General features: G+C 37.8%; 4 protein-coding genes across 9 annotated transcripts; 1 reads left to right on the top strand and 3 right to left on the bottom strand.

Annotated features, from left to right (window-relative positions):
• Nucleotides 1–772: 772 nt before the first annotated feature.
• Nucleotides 773–1,805, bottom strand: crok (crooked). The gene is made up of 2 exons (XM_018004141.2): nt 1,614–1,805; nt 773–1,541 (listed from the first exon to the last, which is right to left on the bottom strand). The coding sequence occupies exons 1-2, from the start codon at nt 1,672–1,674 to the stop codon at nt 1,147–1,149; spliced, it is 456 nt and encodes a 151-aa protein (XP_017859630.1). The 5' UTR covers nt 1,675–1,805; the 3' UTR covers nt 773–1,146.
• A 431-nt stretch (nt 1,806–2,236) lies between these two features.
• Nucleotides 2,237–11,927, top strand: kel (kelch protein). 2 transcript variants are annotated; one of them, XM_018004139.2, is made up of 6 exons: nt 2,237–2,864; nt 4,956–5,357; nt 6,230–7,468; nt 7,529–8,127; nt 9,731–10,842; nt 10,904–11,927. In XM_018004139.2, the coding sequence occupies exons 1-6, from the start codon at nt 2,410–2,412 to the stop codon at nt 11,717–11,719; spliced, it is 4,623 nt and encodes a 1,540-aa protein (XP_017859628.1). In that variant the 5' UTR covers nt 2,237–2,409; the 3' UTR covers nt 11,720–11,927. The 2 variants fall into 2 exon arrangements, with proteins under 2 accessions (XP_017859628.1, XP_017859627.1); XM_018004138.2 differs by having other exon boundaries at nt 2,239–2,864; nt 10,901–11,927.
• Nucleotides 11,928–12,736: 809 nt separating this feature from the next.
• On the bottom strand, nt 12,737–24,628 carry LOC108609639 (uncharacterized). 5 transcript variants are annotated; one of them, XM_089465001.1, is made up of 8 exons: nt 24,528–24,628; nt 19,809–20,359; nt 16,357–16,699; nt 15,280–15,683; nt 15,066–15,187; nt 14,841–14,956; nt 14,177–14,294; nt 12,737–14,114 (listed from the first exon to the last, which is right to left on the bottom strand). In XM_089465001.1, the coding sequence occupies exons 2-8, from the start codon at nt 20,110–20,112 to the stop codon at nt 13,644–13,646; spliced, it is 1,878 nt and encodes a 625-aa protein (XP_089321127.1). In that variant the 5' UTR covers nt 20,113–20,359; nt 24,528–24,628; the 3' UTR covers nt 12,737–13,643. The 5 variants fall into 5 exon arrangements, with proteins under 5 accessions (XP_089321127.1, XP_089321125.1, XP_089321124.1 ...); XM_089464999.1 differs by having other exon boundaries at nt 24,344–24,613; XM_089464998.1 differs by having other exon boundaries at nt 24,424–24,613.
• Nucleotides 16,706–19,798, bottom strand: Grl36b (Gustatory receptor-like 36b). The gene is made up of 2 exons (XM_089465002.1): nt 17,611–19,798; nt 16,706–17,545 (listed from the first exon to the last, which is right to left on the bottom strand). Exons 1-2 carry the CDS (start codon nt 18,574–18,576, stop codon nt 17,339–17,341), a joined length of 1,173 nt encoding a protein of 390 aa, XP_089321128.1. The 5' UTR covers nt 18,577–19,798; the 3' UTR covers nt 16,706–17,338.
• Nucleotides 24,629–24,977: the final 349 nt, after the last annotated feature.

Genomic DNA, 24,977 nt, shown 5'->3' with positions numbered 1-24,977 from the left:
GTAACAATTAAACAATAGTAAATGTACTTAACAGCCGTATACATACGGTTTAAGACGATTAAACTGACTTCTTAACACGTTTAAACAAAAATTCAAAACGAGCAACGCGTACAAACACCGAAGACACGAAAAGGAAAGAAATTGCCATTCGCAAATGGCGCCCAACAGCTCTCGTGCAACGCAGTCTTCTGTGGGCCATACACGTCACAATGCGTCGTATGAGACGGAAAGTTATCGTTGGGCGAGTAACGAGAGCGGATGGGCATTAAAAACATATGCATAATAATGGAAACTGTTAAATATGATAGTAAAATAGTTATATACGATAGTAAGCTATCTTACTGATTATGCTTATAGTTAAAGTGATCTTGCTGAACAAACAATTTTACATAATATATTAGGCTGGGCATTTTTTGTCATACAAAGAACTATAAGTAGTATGTTTTACTCGATTTCGATATTTAATCAATAAGAATTAATAATTTGTTAATTAAAGCCTCTGAAATGTAATATTATAATAATAGTGTAATCATGTTATGTAATGAAACATCAAAATAAAACTGAAAAAATGAGTCCGATTATTTTTGAACAAAACATCTTTTCTATTTACTTTGTTAGTAGCGGAATCATTGAGCGAAGTAAATAGAACAGTAATTAAAATCAAAGAACTAGTTCCTTTGGTTAAGCTTAAATTTTAATTTGTAAACTAGAAGTTAATTAAAAAATATATATTATAAAAATTATAATTTTAAATGAAATGTTTAAAAACAAATTTAAAATATTTAAATGATTTTTATTCGGTTGTAAAAATGTTCTAATTGGTATTACAATAAAAATTTGTAAACTTTCGTCACTTAAACTAAACAAGTGTAAAAATCGGCATACAAAATAAACGAGATTGCGCTTAATCTTAATTGATACGGAATGTGAATAGGTATATGTATATATCGAAATAAAGATATATATATTCGATCGTAATACATATACAATGTGAGTGTTTAGATATCTCTAGATATGTACGCAAAGGCAGGACGGAATTGCGTTTCATTAGTTAAGTTTAGTTCGAGTTCGAAGGCACATTTAAAAATTACACAAACAGTATTCGAGTACAGTTGTCATTCGCTAAAGGCGACGGCGATGGCACGTCTATTGCCGCAGAAAGTGCGCCACAAGGCCGACGGCGAAAGTGCCAAGGAGGACGTTGAGCAGGTTACTCCTTTGCAGGCCGGCGCCGTTGCAGCCATCCTTGCTGTTGCAGGTGCAGTACTCCATGAAGATGTTGTAGCTGCCGGTGCGCATCAGGCAGAAGCGTTCGTCGCCCTCAATGCCCGGCTCGCCCATGTAGGCGCAGCTCCGGAAGTAACGCCACTCCCCGTGCACCTTTTGGCGGATCTTGCGGCACATCGTGGGTCGGACACCCTTCAGATGCTCCAGTTCGCTGGCCTGTTGGCAATCCGTAATCGCTAACGTGCTATTATCAAAGGGATCTCCGCACTTGGGATCGCTATCAGAGCGACATTCCCAGCATTTGATGGCCGAAGCTGCGACGATTGAGACACCACGAGACAAATTAGTTCCAGTGTTTGTTTTTGTTAACTGCGCATGCCACTTACCTGTTTGCAGCAGAAAGCATAGTACAGCAATCGCTAACACGCATTTCTCCATTGTTTGCATTCTGAGTTGCGTCTTAATATAAATTTAATTAACAATTCTTGAGCATCAAATTAATGAAAACAAAATGCGAACACCGCCCTAAAAGTTATGATGCGTGCATCGATAGTTGTTAGGTGTTATCGATGATGGCGGCAGCGTTGCCACCTAGGCACAGTTGGTATTTTATCTGTTACATCTTAGAAACAATATTTCAATTTTTATTAGTGTACAATTGCCCAGATAAACTTTTTATAATATATGTAAATATTTTTCAATAATAATTATTGATTTTATTTAATCAGGATCTACGAGAAGCAGTTATTACTTTATATGAGACAAATTCTGTTAAATGAGCAGCTATTCACAATGAGCATTGCCTCGTCAATTATCCGACCGCCACAATCATCCGGCTGTAATTGAACTGTTTGAATATATGCGCTTTGTGTTAAATTGAGTTGTGTTGCTTATAAAAGTTAAATTAAACAAATATACGTTTACTCTGTTCACCATGCCATAGAAAATATAACATTAAGTTGAATTTAAATTTCTTTGAAACGGTTAAAATAGCGTTTGCTGTTAAACTTTACAGTGCACTGTTAACTTATTGATGCCAGAAATCATATGGTATTTTTTTCAGTTTTTGGACGGACTCGATTTTCACAAGTTGCAACTTGCGGAGTTGCTTGAAAAAATAGAATAACAAATTTGTGTTAGCTACATTCCGCTGCCGCGCGTGCTGTGTGAACGTGTGTGTGAATGATAGCGCTGACTGCATTATTAACCAAATACACGATCGGTATTATGAGCAATCTAAGCAATGGCAATATGCAGCAGAATCAACCACAACAACAACAACAACAACAACAACAACAGCAGCAGCAACAGAATAACGGTGAAGCGGGCGCGGGGGCGCCTGCGGCGCCTTTGCTGTTAGAGCCTGGCGGTCCAATGGCCGCACCTGGTCTGGGTGTCGCCGTAGGCGTGGCACAGCGTCAGCGCCTGCTGCTGCAGCAGCAACAACAACAAAATCCCGCCGCCGAAGGCAGTGGCCTGGATCGGGGCAGCTGCCTGCTGCGCTACGCCAGTCAAAACAGCCTCGACGAGAGCTCCCAGCGGCAGCGACCGAACGGCAAGGAGCGCGGCACTGTCGGCCAGTACAGCAACGAGCAGCACACGGCGCGCTCCTTCGACGCAATGAACGAGATGCGAAAGTAAGCAGAAATGGTGAACTCGACCACGAGTTACCCTGTAAATGAGTTAAAGTTTAATGTGCGGAGTTAAAACGTAAAAGACAACTGATAGCTGCGTAGCTCGAATTCGATATCCTTTTGGCAACAATCTACTTCAAGGAAGCGAAGCGAACAAATTTAAGTTTCCCAATTCAGTGTTATAGATATTTATGCTCGACTAGCTGATACCCTGTTGCTCATAAAATCAGTTGAATTACAACATACTACTATAATTACAGTACACTGTCCAGCAAATACCCTGTACCCGAATTAAGCTAATTTCTTATTTTTTTCTTTAATTTATTTTCACGCGGTGTTTTCATGTGCTATATCACATAAATTAATAATTGAGATGTATGCGACTAACAGCCACCCTACACATCTCCATAACAAAACAGTCAGTTGCAAAATATATAGATTTATAGGGTATAGGTATATTTCATTTCGAGTTTTCATTGCTCGCGACGCTATTTATAATTCCTACCCGTTTGACCTATATTTAAAGGGTATCGGGATGTAATGAAAATGTAATGAGCCCATAGCTGGCAAGGAAACAATTACCTAAAAAAAAAGTGTCGCAATTAAGGACAAGTGAAGCATTGACAGGACTAGTAAATACCCTGTAGAGCAAAGTACAAAATACATATGGAGTGCTTAAAATGATATAGTAAATATATATGCATACGTCTTCTATAAGTTGCCTATAGTCAATTGACCCACTTGACTCACTTTTTAATGGGCATATATACAACAAATGGAATCTTTAACAGCTCATGAAAAAATGTTGCATATTGCTTGTCATAGTCGATATAGCCAATTAACTGCATTTTAATGGGTATGCAGACAAATATGAATTCTGCCCATGATTTGTTTATTTTGGTCTTGGCAAAAATGTGACTTTTATAATGGGCAAAAAAATTGACGAGACGCGGTCAACAGTTGTTGTTGCCGATCTCTGGGCCATCTATTCTCTCGTTCTCCCCCTCTCTCTCTGTCTCTCTCTTGCTCGCATAATTGCGCATTACGCTTTATTTGTCTTCAACTTTAAACAGCGATAAAGTATGAACAAACAGCGCATACTTACACGCACACACGCACACATATGCATATACACATGTACATACCCTATGTCTGTGTGCATATATTCACCTCTCGATTCGCTTTTGTCAAGAGACCATTCCCATTAATATTCGACTTTGCTTTGATTATAATGATGAGTAGTTTTTTTTCGTTTCTTTTCTTTTCTTGTATTTTATTTTTATTTATTTATTTTCTTTTTTGGTTTTGCATTAGTCAAATATAATTGCCCTTGAACTTGAAATTGCCCCGGTTTTTCGTTTCGTTTTTTCGTGTTAATTTTTTTTTTTTTCTCTTTTTTGGTTTTTGTTTTATTTATTCACTTCCCACTTCCGTGTGGTCAGCTGATTAGATGTCGCCTATATGGAAAAATACCTTAATGGAAATATTTGTATAGGTTTTTTCTGTGTTGAACTGCAAAACTTGTTTTGGTTTCTTTTATTTATTTTCGTTTTCTGTAAGCCAATGCCCTAAACGAGCTACGCACCGTGGGTCCAATGGACTTTAAAGCTCGTTTTTCATTTACATATACATATTCTCAATTTTAACGAATTGGAAATTCTTAAAGTTCACAGTTGCATTACAGTTTATCCAAAAGGGAATAATGCAAAATGCTTGAATAATAGATTTGTATTTTAAAAATATATGTATTTATTTTCTTTGTATGTATCTTATGTTCGATTTTTTATATATTTTTGTTTAATTGAGTACCTAAATCGAATTCTTAAATAATAAAAACAGTTTTAAAAAATGTCAAAAAATAATTTAAACATTCTTATTTTATATACAAAAATTTTTAATATATATACGTATTCAAAACTTTCAAAACTTATAGAATAATATATAATAACCATCAAAATATGATTATCATATTTTGTTAATTTTGTTTCTCGCACCACTGTGCTTTATTTTATAGAAAGTTTATACTAAACCACTAAAAACGTGCTGACCTTACTCAATAACATGAATATTAAACGCTTCATACTTAATTCGCAGACAAAAACAGTTATGTGATGTCATTCTGGTCGCCGACGATGTGGAGATTCACGCCCATCGCATGGTGTTGGCCTCGTGCAGTCCCTACTTCTTTGCCATGTTCACCAGCTTCGAGGAGTCGCGCAAGTCGCGCATCACACTGCAGAGCGTGGACGCACGTGCTCTGGAGCTGCTCATCGACTATGTGTACACATCGAATGTGGAGGTAAACGAGGATAATGTCCAGGTGCTGCTGACGGCCGCCAATCTGCTGCAGCTAACGGATGTGCGGGATGCCTGCTGTGATTTTCTGCAGACTCAATTGGATGCCAGCAATTGTCTAGGCATTCGCGAATTCGCCGATCTGCATGGTTGCGTCGAGTTGCTCAACTATGCCGAGACATATATTGAACAGCATTTCAAGTGAGTGCACAAGTGGGCAATCAATCAAGCAATAAGCCAATCAGTCAATCAATCAATCAATCAATCATTCAGTCCAATTCACATTTATTAAATGTGATATATGATTATTAATGTGCCTGGGCGTAAAACAGACTTCCGATTCGATTATTCATAGAAAACGGATGAGTTAACAGCAGCTTGAACTAATATACCCTGTACTCGTTTAGAATCGAAAATCAGGTATACTGGCGTTGCTAAAATGTATGCAACAGTTAGCAGAAGGCGTGGCCGATCCCTGAAAGTATTATAGTCTTGATAAGAGCGGCAAGCTGAGTCAATTTTGCCCTACCCGTCTATCCGTCCGTATGATGAACGCGTCAATCTCAGAACCTAAAGGAGCTAGGCCTTCAAAATTTTACTTGTATTTGTTTTATGTATAATATTCCTAATCTTTGCACTGAAATAGACTCGTATAGGTTCATATAATATTCACAAAAAACTGTTTAATTTATATGATATCATGTATATAATATAAAATCTATTGAACTACTTTTAGTATATGTGGAATTTCTAGCCATCAGCTAATATGTGAAGATAACTGCAACATAAGCTCATTCAACACTCAATTTAGCGCTATAATTTGACTTGATATTATATAAAACATATGCTTAATCTATATCAAGCTGTTAAAGTAAGACTTTACTTACCCCAAATACACTTAATCTACATAAATCCTAATCTCGTTAAGCCCTCGCTTTAACCAGTTTATATGATATGTACATATACATCACATCGCTAAGTTATGTGATAATTGAGCGAATTTGATGACAAACACCAACACCCATGCACACACGCACACACACTCTAACTTGTTTTTCGCTTCACTTTTGCAGCGAGGTCATTCAGTTTGACGAGTTTCTGAATCTCACGCACGAGCAGGTCATAAATTTGATATCCAACGATCGCATCTCGGTGCCAAATGAGGAGCGGGTCTATGAGTGCGTCATAAGCTGGCTGCGCTATGATGTGCCCATGCGGGAGCAATTCACCGCGGCACTGATGGAGCATGTGCGTCTGCCGTTTCTCTCCAAGGAGTTCATCACGCAGCGTGTGTACAAAGAGATGCTGCTCGAGGGCAACATTGAGTGCAAGAATCTGATTATCGAAGCTCTCACCTATCATCTGCTGCCCACAGAAACGAAATCGGCACGCACTAAGCCCCGCAAGCCCGTGGGCATGCCCAAGATTTTGTTAGTTATCGGCGGACAGGCACCCAAGGCCATTCGCTCCGTGGAGTGGTATGATCTGCGCGAGGAGAAATGGTATCAGGCGGCCGAGATGCCCAATCGTCGTTGTCGCAGCGGCCTCTCCGTGCTGGGCGACAAGGTCTATGCCGTGGGTGGCTTCAATGGATCGCTGCGCGTGCGCACTGTGGATGTCTATGATCCGGCTACGGATCAATGGGCCAACTGCAGCAATATGGAGGCGCGTCGCTCGACACTTGGCGTTGCGGTGCTTAATGGCTGCATCTATGCGGTTGGCGGCTTCGATGGCACCACCGGCTTGTCCAGCGCCGAGATGTACGATCCGAAGACTGAAGTCTGGCGCTTTATAGCCTCCATGTCGACGCGTCGCAGTTCAGTAGGCGTGGGCGTGGTCAACGGGCTGCTTTATGCCGTCGGTGGCTATGATGGCTTTTCGCGCCAATGCCTGGCGTCGGTGGAGCGCTATAATCCCGATACGGACACCTGGTCTCCCGTTGCCGAAATGTGTTCACGTCGCAGCGGCGCCGGAGTTGGTGTGCTCAATAATATCCTATATGCGGTGGGCGGCCATGATGGGCCGATGGTGCGTAAATCGGTGGAGGCTTATGATTACGAGACAAACACCTGGCGCTCCGTGGCGGATATGTCGTATTGTCGTCGCAATGCTGGCGTTGTGGCACACGATGGTCTGCTCTATGTGGTGGGCGGTGATGATGGCACCTCGAACCTGGCCTCCGTTGAGGTCTATTGCCCCGACTCGGACAGCTGGCGTATATTGCCCGCTTTGATGACCATTGGACGCAGCTATGCGGGCGTCTGTATGATAGATAAGCCATTGTGAATGGAAGAGCAGGGCGCGTTGGCAAGGTGAGCGAGCAAAGTTTCCCAGACTTGAATGTATTTGTAATAACACTTTGTCATTTTCAGGCAAGCGGCCTCGCTGGCCATAGCGCTGTTGGATGATGAGAATAGCCAGGCTGAGGGCAGCATGGAGGGTGCTGTCGGCGGTGCTGTTTATGGCAACATCATTGCTGCCGCAGCGGCACCACCAACAGCGGCGCTGCAGCAGCAGCAACAGCAGCCAGCTAATCATCCGCACTATGAGAACATCTATGCGCCAATTGGACAGCCCAGCAACAACAACAACAATAATAACCAGCAAGTTGTTGTGGCCAATGTCAATGCCAATGCCCCTGCAAATGTTGAGGAAGCAGCTCAGCAGCCACAGCAGCAGCAGCAGCAGCAGCAACAACAACAGCCAGCAGCAAGTGAAGCCAATGCCAACAACAGTCAACCGCAAGCCCAACAGCAGCAGCAACAACAACAACAACAACAGCAGCAGCAGCAGCAAGCGCCAACACCACAACTGCAACAACAACAACAGCCAGCGCGCATGCTGCCCATGAACAATTATCGCAATGATTTATACGATCGCTCCGCATCCACAGCGGCTGCCTACGATGTCCCCAGAGCGGTGCGCTCCGGCTTGGGCTATCGTCGAAATTTTCGCATTGATATGCAAAATGGTAAGTTAACTAGTTAGAAGTGTTTTGTACAAGGTCAAAATCATTCATAGGCACGGGAATATAATATACGACTTTTTATAAAATATGTTACAAAAATACAGAAAAAATGCATGTAATATTTCCTAGAGATATTTAAAGAAATGATTTGATTATATCTATCTGTCTATGGGTGTAAACTTAATATAACAATAATATATGGATACATGTTTGTGATAATAGAAAGAATTTTATTTAATTTTATTGTTTACATTTGTACCCCTGGGTAAAGTATACTGACGAAACTCTATAAAATGTAAATAGCATGGTCGAAAATATCGATCAGCAAAAAATATATGCTTAAGATTTTTTTTAAAAATATGAAGCAAAATGAATATATTTTTATTTGGAGAAATATACAAATCAATGTGCTGTAAACATATGCCAATCGAAAATATTCTAAGGAATATATATATAAAATATTTAAGAAATGTAAAATACAGTAGAATCAGGTTAAAGCGACTCCGCTTATAGCGTCCGTATGTTTATTGCGACAAAAATTCTGGTCCGCAGACAAACTTTTATGAGCAAACTTATACGGAAGACGCTTTGTCTTCCGGGTATAACGACTGTGCTTTCAGTGTCGTTATAGCCGGATTCTGCTGTATATTTAATAATAGTAAAGAGACTAGAAATGCAAAATTATATACATATAAATACTCATCTAATTTTTTTTATTTATACGATTATAGAAATCATTTCAGTTGCTTTGTGAAATAGTAAACACGTCTATTGAAGAATTCTTATGAAGGCGTAGAAAATGTAAATATTTTTGATTAGACCAATGAATTGTTGCTACGTTATGTCTGTGTATTCGCATTCTTTGACTAATTTAATTTACATTCATTTCTTCAACATTCGTTCTTTGCGATATTCACATAGATCAAGAAAGTTCATATGTTTTGATCGGAAAAAAATACTAAATTCTTACGAGTATAATAGTAATTGAAGTAGATGTGATTATTATTTTTTTTTTTTTTTTTAATATATAAGATATTACGTACTTCGTTCGTACATTCGTTCTTTGCGATATTCACATAGATCAAGAAAGTTCAAATGTTTTGATCGGAAAAAAATACTAAATTCTTACGAGTATAATAGTAATTGAAGTAGATGTGATTATAATTTTTTTTTTTTTAATATATAAGATATTACGTACTTCGTTCGTACATTCGTTCTTTGCGATATTCACATAGATCAAGAAAGTTCAAAAGTTTTGATCGGAAAAAAATACTAAATTCTTACGAGTATAATAGTAATTGAAATAGATGTGATTATTTTTTTTTTTTTAATATATAAGATATTACGTACTATATATAGAGATGAATTTAAACCATCTACTATAGTATAAATTTGTGGTTTAGGCGTGTGTTATCAATACAATATTAGAATTTAAAAGAGTTTCATATAAAAACCAAATATTTTTGTACTGAGTAATCAAAGCATATCTTAAAAATTGATGCATAAACTAAATATTAATAATATTTAATGTAAGTAATTCATTTATAAGACATACACACAGTTCATTATTAACTCTTTTAACACCCCCTCTCTGCCTCATTTACAGGCAATCGGTATGGCAGCGGCCTGCGCTGTGCTCCATTGTATTCAAGCAATCGTTCAAATTGTCAGCGGCAGCGCAGCTTCGACGATACTGAGTCAACGGATGGCTATAATCTACCCTATGCTGCAGCAGGCACCATGCGCTATGAGAACATTTACGAGCAGATACGCGATGAGCCACTCTATCGCTCCACAGCTGCCGCGGCTGCAAGTCGTGTGCCGCTCTACACGCGCCTGGATGTGCTGGGCCATGGCATTGGGCGCATCGAACGGCACCTGAGCTCCTCCTGCGGCAACATCGACCACTACAATTTGGGCGGACACTACGCAGTGCTGGGACACTCGCACTTCGGCACCGTTGGCCACATTCGTCTGAATGCGAATGGCGGCGCAGCAGCGCCCACGGCAAATGCCACCTGCACTGTGCCCAATTGCCAGGGCTATGTGGGTGCCGGTGGTGTGGCTGGTGTTGGTGGTGCTGGTGTTTCGAGTGCAGCTGCTGCTGCTGCCGCCGCTGCAGCTGCCGCAGCCGCCAGCATGGCTGACTACAGCAATGTCAAGGTGCCCGTCAAGAACAGCGCCTCGTCCTTCTTCAGCTGCCTGCATGGCGAGAATTCACAGAGCATGACCAATATATACAAGACGACGGCTGCTGCTGTTGCTGCTGCGCATCACTGTTCGCCGCTGACGCCGAATGTGTCCATGGAGCGTGCAGCACGCTCGGCTTCGGCTGGTCCGGCTACGGCAGTAATCGCAGCTGGAGCCGCAGCAGCCTCAGCGGCCGCCGAGGAGCAACAGCTCAATGTGGACGCAGCATGCAGCTCGGCGGCTGCGATGCGACCCACAGGCGCTATACCGAAGGTCAAATCTGCAAGCAAAGCGGCCAAGGAGTCCAGCACTGGAACAGCTGCTAGCAATGCCGACAAATCAGCAGCAAGTGCATCATCCAAGAAAACAAACGCAGCACCAGCAGCTGCAGCAGCGACGGCAGCGCGTTCGAGCAGCTCTGCGGATTCCGGCAACAATACTTTGAACCGCATATCCAAGTCCAGTCTTCAGTGGCTGCTGGTCAACAAGTGGCTGCCTCTCTGGATAGGCCAGGGACCCGAGTGCAAAGTGAGCTTTTATATACATCTCCATCAACTAAATATGCCTAATCTTCTGTCCTCTACAGCAGGTGATTGACTTTAACTTTATGTTCTCGCGCGATTGCGTCAATTGCGACACCGCCTCGGTGGCTTCGCAAATGTCCAATCCGTATGGCACGCCGCGTCTGGGCCTCGGCACTCTGCCCCAGGACATGATGCGCTATCAGGGCAGCAGTGCAAGCATGCGACGCGATGCAACGAATCCAACAGCTCGCCCGCTGCACAGCAACCTGAGCCGGCTGCGCTGTGGCGCCGACAAGCGGCCAAATCGCACAGCTGAGACGAGCAGCAGCTATCGTCATGAGGATCCTTCGTATGAGAACGTGCACGTGCAGTGGCAGAATGGCTTCGAGTTTGGACGCTCGCGCGAATACGACGGCAACTACAATCAGCAGCGGCCGCTGTTGCAACGCGCACGCTCCGAGAGTCCCACGTTCAGCAATCAACAGCGACGCATGCAACGTGCCGCAGCTCAGGCACAGGCTCAAGCACAATTCCACAATGCACAACACTCGGCCAAGCTTGCTGATCCCTTCAAAGGCTACGAACTGAATGTAGACAACAATAGCTTTAAGCCCAAGCAGCCAACCGCTATGGAGATGTGCGATGAGCTGGAAGGCGCGGTGGGCGGAGCGGCAGCCGAATCGGATGCCGAGCAGGCGTTGGACAACCTAAATGCGAGTGATAACGAGACTGAAACGACGACAACCAATACAACAACAACAGCATCAACAACAACAGCAATGCCAGCAGCAGCAGCAACACCAACACCAACAGCAACAAATAATGCAAGTGCCGCAACTTCTAGCAACAGCAATGCCAGCTCCAACGATGCAAACGATTAAAAATTTTACTATCGAAAAAAGAGTAGTACAGCTGAAAATTAACGATTTTATTTGAATTATTTTGTATGTTTTCCTTTTAAAAAATTTTCGTTAATCATTTGTCTCCACATTAAACACAATTAGATCTCACGAACAAAAATTGCAAATTGGCAAAAAAATACGAAAAAAAAAAGAAAGTTAAATATTAAGTAACGAAAAAATACGCAAACTACTTTTAATGTAGAATTTGATACAATGTGATTCGAGACGATTGCGCAAAATTTGCAAGAGCTCGAATATTTAGCATATTCATTAGACTTTTAAATATATGTATGAATGTTTCTAGCTGTCTCTCTCACACACTCCCTCTCTCTAACTTTGCTCCTGAAGGAGTTGAGGCCATTTAAGAGTAGTTGCAACATCAATATACAAAACAATGAAATGAAGAGACGCAACATGCAATACAAAAGCGCCATATCATGCTAATATTATATATGCATTACAATATATATAAATCAATGCACTTAGGTACATACAGCATACATATACATTACATTATACATTTAGAATTAGAAGCAATACGCATTTTATATTTAATTTTGAAATGTTCCAAATACGAATTCGAATTGTTGTGTTATTTTTTGATGGCACGGCAAATGAGTCCACTGCCTACAAAACCACACCCACATCCTTTCCAATCCAAGATGAATTTTATACAACAACAAAAAAATGTTACTTTGGGTCGCCTCGCCTCACATTTGTTAACTGCACGCGTTTCGTTTACGTTAAGTTTTAATAGGAAGCAGCACCCAATAAGGGAGTAAAGGAAACCCATTAATAACTATATTTTAGGTCAATTAAAGTAACAGGTATTATTTACAAGCTTATATACATAAACATATACAAGAACAACAATAAAATCCATAAAAAATCATATACATTATTGAAGCAGATATATAGATCCTAAGCATACTTACATGTATTGCGTTTAACTAATTCATAATAAAAGATTAAAAGAAATAAAAAAAAATTAGAAAATATATGTAGAAAAATGGTTTATATTGAAAAGCAAATTTGTGTTGTTTCTGGCTTTGCTTTTGTGTTTTTATGGTTTTATTTTTATTTTAACAAACTATTATAAAATTTCATGTTTTCATTCTCATTGCTTCTTTCTGTTGTTTCATATACACAGATACAGATACATATAATAATAATTATTATTATAAACTAAAAAATACAATATCTGTCAGATATATTCGATATTTTCACAACTATTGCGCTTGGCTACGACAAATTGGAATTTATTTTTTAGTTTTTCGCTACATTTCCGATAATATTTAAATATTTTTTTTTTTTTTAGCCGATATGTTTTTACTACGTTCACTCTTAAAAAAGCACAAAACACCCAAAGAGCGTCTAATTGCACAAATATATATATATATATATTTTAATATACGTATATATTGAATTTTTCTTTTAGTAGTCATATTTTTTTAAATTTTTATTTTTGTTTAAATTCCGTTTCTAAATTTTCGTATTTTTTGTTTAGTTTTGCAATTTGTCACTACGTAGTTCTACAAGCTTCATTGAAATTGCTGACAAGTTCTCTAGGATTAGGTATATATATAAAGTTGTTGCCATTCTTGTTTCTTTTATTATTTCTGTTGTAGTATACTTCGTTTCACCGCCTCGTTTTCAATGCTAAACTTAAATGTACACACACAAAACTAAAAACTAACTAGACACAAAAAATACGTTACAAAAAGTTAGCTGAGAACTATACAAAAACGCTCGCACTGCGTCGACACACCCACATAATCATATTTATATATATATATATATATATATATATGTTATAGCAAAGAATCCCACTCAGATCAAATGATATATGTATGTATATATATGCTTCAGATTAGCGCAGCACTCAATCCAAATCGAACTCAATCTATTTGGGCAATTCGTAGATTTGGACGGGCAACGCTTTTGGCGTTATTATCTCATCCTCAAAGTCTTCGTCGTCGCCATGGATGGCATAGTCGCCGCCATTGTGCTCGCTCTCGAATTCGTTGGGCACAATCTCCACATCGCTGGGTCGCATGGTGCTCCGTGATCCTCCGCCGGCCTCGCCGCCATTTCGATCCGATCTCGTTTTGGTCGATTTGGTAATATGATCGCGCAGCATATGTGAATAGAGTATGTCGTCTATATAGTACATGGTGCCCAGATTATAGACAAACACCTCGCTCTCCGTAATCTGTGCATTGTTCACGCTCGTATAATTGCTGCCCGGATTGCGTGTGATCTTCAGATGACCCCCGCCAATTGTTTCGAACACCTCATTATCCCTCAAGTCCCGATTGTACAGACGTCCGCGCACAAAGTGATTCAGTAGCATTTTAATTCCACGCTGCGAGGCCTATAAATTGGGCATTAGTATTATTTTTAGGTAAGTATAATTAATGGATTGAGTGAACTTGCCATAACATCATCGGAGAGTCTGTCGAATCCTATTTTCTCGAATGCCTTGTCCTCAGGCACGAAGAACGTATAATTTGCGCCGGAGATATGGGGCGCTATTTCCGCATTGTTCAGATATCTATGGGTAGAGATGAGAACATTCGGAATTTAAAATAAAAATAAATCAGTTAAATGAAGTAAAATTAAATATTATAGTATAGGTTATTTTTATATATGTATATATGTATATTAAAAGCAAAAGATACATACATATGTAAATAAAATAGGTATATTATAGATATAATATCAATCCATCCCTCCAAATCGAATGATCGATTCTCATATTTTTATGACTATAAAACAGCACGATATGGGTTATTAACTCTAGATGAAATATGTTTTAAGCAATGCTTCAGAGTTGCAATAAATCATATTTTGCTAGTTTACTTAGCTTGTCTCAAAATTATTTATCTTTGCTCTCGAAAACTAATAAATATGTCTTAAATTATCGATATGTATTTTATCATTTAATTCAAATGGTTCTTAAATTTACTTCTTGTCTTAATTACTTCCTAAAATCAAGAGCTCTCAAGCTCATCACTAAATTCTCTACCTACTCCTTGTCGTCGTCCTTTCCCAGCTCACCGTTAACTGACTTTTAGTTTTAATTGGTATTCAGGTTTACCTTGTAATTTGCGTGAATCTCGAATCACGTTCCAAGGCCAGAAACGAGTGCGATAGAAATTGTGCGCCGAACCACGGGAATGCCAATAGCGGCGGTGTCTCCTTATCCTTGTGCATCTGTGGCAAGTTTATTAAGCTTTAGCTCATACATCAAAGGTGGGACGTAGGTGTAAAACTATATGTGCATATGTGTGTGTCCGTGTGCGAGTGCGTGTGCTTGGCTTACCTGATGCAATTTGGAAACCACAGCCTCGGAGACAAATAACACCTCGGATATAATGAACACCTGATTGCCATTGGATAGCGTATAATCAGACATAATGCTCACATTATTCACAGTGGGCGTGGCTGCATAGAGGTCAAAGGTTAGTCGCAATGCAAATTCACACCCCCAACATTCAGTTAGTGCGCAAAAAAATAATTGAAATTCAAGCACTCACGCTGGCCATGGAAGACGACATTCTCGCCACCCATAGTATGGACAACCATTTGGTCCATGTTCTTGACGTCGGAGAGGCGTAGGGGCCGCTGCATGGGCAGGAAATGATTACGCAATACGCTCTCTGTGAACTCCGGCACACTGAATGGATAGAAGCCCCAATCGATGGGATGCCAGCGCTGAAAGGCATTGTCCGACGGTATAAGCACCGTATAGGCATTATCATCCATAATGCGTGTCAGATTGGATTTCGATAGAAAGTGCTGGAACACTTTTGTGCCCGTTTTCATGTTGGCCAAAAATGACATCAATGGACTCGCCTTTGATTCCTTAATAATGGGCTCCACTTTGGCATGTGCATTCGTTATGTTTGGCTCTTCCAGCGGCTGTGGGTCATTGTAGCGGCTGCAATAGAGTGGAGCACGTGGTGGCATGTTAGTGACTGAGCACAGAAGTTCAGGCCACAAAAACTTTTTTTTTTTTATTTTTTGTTTTTTTTCCGACTCTCTGATAAATTTCGCATGAGTGCACTTTTTGACCGCAAACAAACTGGTATTAGGAGCTGCACTCAGCGAAAAGCTGTAAACTTTCTAATTGGTATATTTTCTTTTCTTTTTTTAATTTTTATTGAAAAAATATATTTAAAAAAAATATATATATATTTAATTGGAATAATGGTGAAAGTTTTTATAGAAATTAAGTTTAATATTTGACAAGTACTGTATTCAGTATAAAAATATTTTAAAATAATTTAATTGTTTTTTATTGAATTTTTTTTTAATTTTATATATATATATTATTTTATTTTATATTTGTAAATTTAAAAAAAAAAAACATAATTTAATATATTTACATTTTAAATGTAAGATATTTTACGGAAGATATTATTTATATTTCATTATTATTATTATTCTTTTTTTTTTAGTTCAATAACTCAATTAAAAAAATATTTGATAAAAGGAAATTAATTTAATTTAATTTTAAAAATTAAAAAATAATAAAACAAAAATTAAAAGCCCACTCATTTCGCTCAGTGCATGGACATGCTGATTGCACAGCCTTCGCTGGGTTTACTCACTTATTCGTTTCCTGTATGTTGCGCTTGGAATAGGGCGATTTTCTATCACCCAAATAGCCATCAATTCCAATGATCATCAATTGCTCATTGATACGCAGCTTGTAGAGTATTTGCTGTCCGTTGAGTAGCCAAACATTGTTATGGGACTTTTCCAATTTGCGAAAAACGATTTTATGTCCGTTGCCATTACCATATGACTCCTCCTCCTCCCTGCCATTGGTAAGCGCATTGTAGCTATCAAAGATTTTACCCGGCACCAAATGCTCCAACATGAATTCCTTCAAACGAGGCTTCTCAATGCTGCGCACATCGATTTTGGGTATTATCAATGTAAAAGGTGTGTCTGAAAGAGAGATGTTTCATAGAGCTTCATAGAGTTTCATAGAGCTTGTCTCTACCATAGTCTGTATATCATACTCATATCTGTTCAAAAAATGTTGTATAATTAGATGCCAGCACGTGCGATTTTTATAGCTATGCGGCTGAGCAATGAGCTAGAACAGCTTACACTTATCATTATGCAAGGCGTAAGTTTGTGAGCTTAGCATAATTAGGTAATTGTTTTTTTTTTTTGTTATATACAAAGTTCTCTGAACTCTACATCTTGTTTATTTCAAAGTATGATAGCCATATATATGATTGATATGATGGGAAATATCTTACAAATATAGAAATATATATACCTTATGAATAGGTAATTTCCTAAAAGCACACAAAATGTTTTGATAAATAATTTTTGAATAATTTTAAAAGCTTTAGAAAAATAATTTTTTTATAAATATTTGTATATATACTATTATATACTATTATATTAAAAAAATATATGTACAAAAGGAAAAGAGGAAAGTTTTTGTCATTATTTTCATAAATAGTTTTGAAACTTTTAAAACAAAAAATTATTAAAAATAAATTTTAAAAAGTATTAAAAAAGATTTTTTTTTATATCATAGGTTTTTTTTTTCTTTAATTATATTCATAATAATTAATAATGGGTTTGTTGCTTAATGTATTCATAGTGTTGCTGCCAGGCCTTGGGTGAGTTAACCAGAAGGCTATTGGTAAACATGGCCCAGATCCAGCTATACGTCATGCACTCAAGGATATGACTCCGATTCAGATTGAATATATCAAAGGAGCTATCGGTCCAGACATAACATAAAACCTGCTTGTAAAGACAAAACATTTGTAGCTGCAAGAGTGAAACATATAGAAATCTCAGGCAATCAATCAAATATAAACTCATAGACAACGCACCTGCTGCTGTTTGCTGCCATTGTTTTTGAACCTAAGCAATTCGTTACCAAGTTGTTTCTCCGCTGACTTGATGAATATTGTCTGGTACACAAAGCACATGGGATAGATCAGGGCCACACATAGGCTATAGAGCAGGAAACACAGTCTATGATGATCATAGAGCAACAAATGCAAACTAATCATGCAGTCGTTGATTTGCTGGCTTAACGCCACCCACACAAAGGGGCGCAGGAGCACTTCGAAATGATGCCTCAAATGGAACAAATTCACATAGTGTTGCACCTGCTCCTTAGCGATGATATTGCTGCGATGTTTTTGCTGCTGCATGAATTGCAGCTCCTTCTCGTAGTAGGCGTGCAGCAGCAGCAAGCCCAAGTGGGCCAAGAGACCCAGGAGAAAAGGCTGCAGAGCCACGAAGAACACGGAAGACCAACTCAGATATTTATCAATGGGAGAGTGAGGCACTATATAGGGTATACGACTGAAGGAATTTCGCTTTATCACCGAGCCACCGACCATAAGCAACTCGAACACATAGACCCCAAAGAGCCACCAATTGATGCGCGGTGCGCAGCCATAGAGCCGCCAATATCTTTTATATATTGCAGAAAAGCCGTTAACGCACTTCAGGCGGTATTTGTAGATATACCATATCAACAAGGTAGCAATCAAATTCTGATACTTGCAGAGCAGAGCACTCGAAAAGTACATCACTACCAGAGCTCTGTCATCTTCAGTATTTTGCGATATGAACGTTAGCAGGCGCATTAGAAACCAAGGCAGATACAGAATCCCAGTTAAGATTATCCACGGACTCAGCCAGAGGTAGTGCATTAGTGTGATCAGACTTTGCAGCCCATTGCGCCGCTGGAACTTGCAACTGCGCGGCCTAAACCTGTAGATGTTGCAGCCGAAAATTGTACTCATCAACGCGAGAGCGCGTAATGTAACCGTCAGCACGGACATGACTCCACTGAGTCCTGTCTCTCGGTTGGAGTGCAACGCCACGTGCCGACAGTGACAAATGACCGGCCAGCCGGAAATGCTGATGGCTAAATGTTCAGCTCATTTCTTTAATAGACCAGGCATCGGGAAATGTGAAGAGAACAAGTTCGTGAAAAAATCTATGATAAATTATAGTCAAGAGATGGGACAAAATTGATGAGACGTCGCACTTTGAATATTCTCTACAGTCATAAAAAATGCCTGTAAGAATAAAAGGCAACGCTTAAAGAGTTGCGGTGATATTTGAAAGTATATAGAAAGTAATAGAATGAACACCCTGATAAGATGAATATATAAACGGTTTTAACTACAGAGGGGAAAATCGAAGCACGTGCTCAATTTTGAATAACTTTATAGAGCAAATAATAGACACATCAATATTTTAAAAATAAAAAATTTATGGATAGGCACATTGCGTCAACGTCTGGGTATAAGAAATCATAATGTAGTAAGGTTTGTCAAATTTTTAATACCCCTTGATATGTGTTATATATGATATTGTTAATATTATTTGGAGTAGCTGTTTATTTTGAGTTGTTTTTTGGTTAAGTAACTAAAAAATTGTCAGAAAAATGTAAAAAAAAAAATCCTCAAAAAAATTCTTGGAAAACTTTTTCTAATAAAACTATACAAATATTTAGCTTGCAACTCATATATATTAAATGAACTTATATATGATATTGAGCTGGACCTGGTTTTGCAATCACTCTTATGCAAATTCTGCAAGAATAAAGTGCTTAGCAAAAGTTGCTTTGTCGAAATGCAGCTCAATTTTCAATTCTTTTTAAGCAAAGAATTCGATACAGCGAAATAAATAATAATTTAATGGTAATGAAAAAAATAAAGCTGACATAACGGTTTTGGTGAATTCAGGTTCAACAGAGGTTCGATGCCTTCAGTGCTTAAGTTTCAGTTGATCGAATGTCTATAATTGATGCAGGAGGTGATTTATCGTCAGAAATATTCTTAGAAAACCTTTTCTTCTTCTCATAAACATTTTTATATGTAAAAAAAAAAAAATTGTTTTTAACTAAAATAATTATTGAATAATTTTTTAATTTTATTTATTTATGTTATCCATATTTATGAGTTATTATTAATATTAAAATTTAAAGTAAGCTAATTGCTTATTCTTCAAGTCTACCATGTATATGTATATGTGATGTATGTGTACATGTGTGACCATCACTCACCTGTCTTGGTCTTGTAGCCGTAGAGTTCCAAAACAGGAAAGCCATCGTTGATAAACCGGTAAATGTGCTGCCACTTGTCATCTTCCTGATTGGACTGCAGCCCAGCCAAATCGGGCAGCACTTTGCTCTCAATCAGCTTGGCATTCTTCAAACTGCCATCAATTTGCCGCTCTGCGATGCTGCTGGCTGTTGTGTCACTGTCAGCAGAAGCTGCTGTTGCTGTTGCCGTTGTTGCTGCCGTCGCAGCTAGCAGCAGCAGCAATATAAATGTTGCTGCCGGCACTTGCAACATTTTGTGTGACATTCAAGTTTTGTATGTTCTTTTTTTTTTTTGTTTTTCGTTTTTGTTGTTGTTAAATGTGTTTTAATTGTTAGCACTTTTCGAGAGATTTTTGTTTTGCTTGTCTTGCACTTGCTTTTATTTTGTTGTTCTTCTCTGTTGTTGTTTTATTCAGTTGCTGTTTGCTTTGAGTTTCGTTTTATGGTACTACGATTTTATTCATTTTCGCTTGCAAATTTCTTGCGCAGACACTTTACATAATTGCCAAGAGCTGTACAGAAAGGAGAAGTACATGATTCTATAAGTATGTTTTCATGAATGTATTTTTTCTCTCTCAGCGCAAAGCACTTTTGATTAGTTTTCAAAAGTTGTGATTGCGGCTCCTTAAAATGCGAGACATTGCCGTTGAAAATGAAGTGTTTTGTATGCAAAACACAATCTTCTAGCTTGACTATATGAACAGAATAGTTTGTGCCGATCACGATTCGATGTGCAGCTATATACACATGTACATATATAGATATGTATAAATACATGTACATATATTGGTATCTATTGTGACACAGTTACATTGCAGTTTTGACCATATTGGGCAGTTGGCATACCGGAGCCGAAATTCCCCGAAAAAAATAAAGAAACCAGTTTTTGAAATCAATTTTGTGACAGTTTTTCCAGCAACAAAAGTCTCCAGTAATTTTGTTATTTTTTCTTTCTTGCAAAAATTGAGCTGGAAATTTTGCGAAGCTTTCGGTAAGTTTATTTGTTATTTTTTTGCGTATGCTGGCAGCCAAATAGGATAAACAACCTTATAATGTGCGACAATTTGTTTATTTGCTGACCTTTGCGCTTAAATCTGATCGCATACAAGGCTGACTGACAGTCAGCTACACAAGCTACACGGATATATCTACAGCCATACATCTACACGATAGCTAAATGTGAAGAAAGTAAATTAATTTCAATTGAAGTTGACAAACTAAGTGACAAACTACGGCGTAAATAAAACCAAACTGTGAGACAAGCACTTGGGCGGCAAACCCAGCGTATATACAGAGCTGATGAAAATCGTATGCAAAGCGCTGATATCTAAAAGAAAATTTATCTATATATTCTTCATATTTTTGTTGTATTTTTAGAGCACACTAAACATTTTTCAATTTTTATTAAATTTGTTATTCTTTGCTAGTTCACAGAATTTTCACCTTTGGCGTCCATTTGGCGAACCGAACCGAACCAATTCCCGTTTCGTACTGCATGTCTGGGCGCGTTTAGCGCTCAACCGGGAGCCCAAAACGGGCTTAGCGCAGACCCAGTTGGAAATGGGATGACACACAGTCATGAAACCTGTTTGTCTGGCAATGCCATTTAAAGCGCTTTTATGTATCTGATGCATTAAATTGTAGTTTATACGTTTTTTATATTTCTTTTTTTTTTTATGTAAATGCAGTTTATTTTTCTTTATTATAATATTCTTGGTAAATTTTGCTTACATTTATTATATAATACATTTTACATATATCATTTTATTTTATTTTTTTAAATTTTCATTATTGTTTTATAAGCTTCCAAATTTGTGGAACTATAAGAAACTAGTTTTGGCTTTAAAATTAAATAAAAAACTACTTTGTATGTATATTTTCAAAAATTTTACTTTATAAAATAGAATTAAATCCTTATAATTCCAATTAAATTTATACGAAAAAGAAAAATATTAAAAATAATAAAAAATAAAAGAAAGTTGATAGATATTTTTTTTTCGAATTTTCGTAATTTGCTTTTTACATTTTAATACATGTTTTTTTTTATTATCTTCAATTCTTTGGAGTATAAAAAAGAACAAAAATTAAGTCAAATAAAATGGTTTATCTTTTTTCAAAATGATTTTGAATTTCATGGTAATATTTTATGTCATTCTTAGCAGTCTAAATTTTATAAATTTTATAAATTTCAAACAAGTTCTGCAATTAGATCGAAATTCATTTGCATAGCTTTTCAGTGCATGTACACATTTCCCACCGGGCAGTTATCACTTATCACAAACGCTCATTATTCATGATTATGCTTTGGTTTTTATGTGCAAAATTGTGCAACTGACGTCGCGTCTCGTCGCTGTCCCGCACTAGCATGCCCTGTGCCTGCCCCTCCCTTTACCCTATATTGTGTGTCTCCCTCTCTGGCTCTCCTCCTCTCTCGCGCTTACTCTCCCGCCCAGTGTCTGTCAATTGCTGTGATTATTGTTGTTGTTGGTAAACGGACAGTGGAATCGACGCCGGTGTCCGGCAGTGTGCTGCATTACAAAAGCAAAATTACTCAGAGAACTCAAACTCGAACTCGTAGATCTGTCGAATTAACATTTTCGGCTTCTTTACTGAATGCCGACTAACTAACTGCCTTATAATGAAAGTCTCGTGCAATGCTATTTATTCTCTTTTTTTTTTCGCTTGCTCGTTTCGTTTTGATCTTTGTTGGGCATTGGAATTGAAAACTGACTTTAATTGATATTATTGTCAGGCGGATATTTTATTTTTAGTTTATTTTCAATGGGCATGAGCTGCACTTCATATGCATAGTGGGCGTTGATGACTATCTTGATAGATATAAAAACGTTTTATTGCAGTTTGTATTGGAAAATATTTACATATAAAAGAAGATCCGCGATTGTAAAGGGCCATTAATAGAAGTGGGGAATTCTAGAATCGTCGTTTAAAATTAACTGTTCATAAGGCCTATAAATTGAATAAACAAAAACTTTTTTTTTTTTTTTATCAACATCAAATAAAATTATTAAATATTACGAAATGCAGAAAATTATAAGTTAAATATTGATAACACAAACTATCAAAAGTACAAAAAAAAAAAAAAAAAAAAAAAAAAAATTGGCCTTCTAAATTAAAATAATATAAACGATTTCGGATGCCAAAGTTGAAAATAGTTTTGTCTTAAATAAAAAAAATTACTTTAAATTTTAGTTGACATATTAATTACTGACATTTTTAATTACTTTAATTGTTATATAAAGTCAAAGTTTTATCTGATAAAAAAAGCAGCTGAAGCAACCTTTTATTTCAACCCGGATCCTCGTGACTTTAAGCATCAATTAATTGATCTAAGTGTATTAATATTTATGAGTTTAGTTTCATATCAAATTAACCAATTATGAATAACTATATAGATTTTATAAATATGTACAGTTCCGTTCAACTATATTGATTTGAAAAATTCTGCATATATTTTTTTTCTCCTGATTTATTATTCTCCCCGATGATTAACCTTTTTGTTGATTCTAAATAGTGAACTGAACTTTAAAGTAAAGCAGTTAGCATATGCTATAAAAAGCATTAAGCATGCATAACTGCATTACCTAAGAAAAAACTAAAGGTAAGCCTGAATGCTGCAGCAAATTGTTGTTAATTGTCTAACAGCATTTGCGCAAGCATAAGCGGCAAGTATTTAATTATAATTACTTTCGCGCGGAAAGTTAGCGGTATTTGCTTAACTTGCGTTTAGCACGTTATGTGTGCGAGTGTGCGTGTGTGTGCGTGTGTGCTGCACGTATGATTAAAAAATTCTTTTGAAACAATTTTCATGAGTTTAGCGCTGCAAATGCCGGTAAATCAAGGAGAGCACGTACACTCGCACACACACACTCTCTCCCACACACACACACACTTGTTATTAATGTTAAGCTCAGGGAGTGTGTAAGTGGGGAGGGAGCTGCGAGCGCAGCATTTACCGTGCTGCAAACGGGCACAAAAAACTACTCAACTAAGCAAAGATTGTTATATCTCCAATTTGTGTATCGTATGAAAATGGACAACAGCTACATATATAATAGTACTGCTATAGCTAATGCTCTCACTACTGTTACTACTTTTACTATTACTATTACTACTACTGTTACTACAACTACTACGACTACTACTACTGTTAGAGGGCCGCTACTACAAGCAACAAGAACAACACAACAACAGCAGCAAGAGCAGCAGCCGCAGCGGCTTTACTGCTGCTGTTGCTGCTTTCGCTGCGTTTGTGTATCCAGAGTGCAAACCAATTGAAATTAATTTGCATAATATTCTATATGACAGTTAGCTGGGAGATTCAGCAATAGAATTATGAGGCCCAACTGCATACTCTATATAGTGCTTATTCTGTATAATTCACAGTTTATTGCACTTGGATTTTCTTGCACAATTTTCTCTCGCATTCACATTTCCCTGCCAAGTACACACGCACATACACACACACATTCACTCACCCACACATAGAATATATGTACAAATGTATATATTTCATTCAAGTTTTTAGTTGTTGTTCATGCGCATTTGTGGCACCTACGTTTAATTAGATTAATTTTGTTGCACATATATTATTAAAACATTCGTTTTTAAAGTTTGTTTTTTATTTCAATATTAATTTTATTTTGTTGGCTTGATTTTTACTACGCAGAGCCTCGCGCGCCTCCGTCAACAAAATGATTGCGTCTGTTGTGCCGGAAAATTTACGACTTATTGAGAAGCTTTAAGCGTTGCTAGACGCAGTCGTCGACGTTGTCATCAACGGGACTCCTTGTATAGGGTTGCCAGGGTAGTTGACGCCAAAAGAGCTTCGTTTGGAAATAATCATTGAATATATTATATTTACATATATCTCAAAATTTTCAAAAAGAAATTGCTTATTGGATTTATTTATTTGGTTAAATTATTGTTTATTTTCAACTTTAGAATAAGCTTTAAGCTTAGACCGCCGTTAGTCTAGACACATTGAATGTAGTTAGCTTTGTCGTAGCGGCGATTTAGTTTAACTAAAGCTTTGTTTTAGTCTGGACAACAACCGGCCAAGTTGCCAGCAGCAAATATATATTTAAATATTACTCATACGCATTGTTTGTA

The sequence above is a fragment of the Drosophila arizonae genome, chromosome 3 (genome assembly GCF_054131065.1).
Source record: "Drosophila arizonae isolate 15081-1271.41 chromosome 3, UAZ_ARI_1.0, whole genome shotgun sequence".
Lineage (NCBI taxonomy): Eukaryota > Metazoa > Arthropoda > Insecta > Diptera > Drosophilidae > Drosophila > Drosophila arizonae.
Note: the sequence above shows the minus strand (reverse complement) of the source record. Positions and strands in the feature narration are given on the sequence as shown.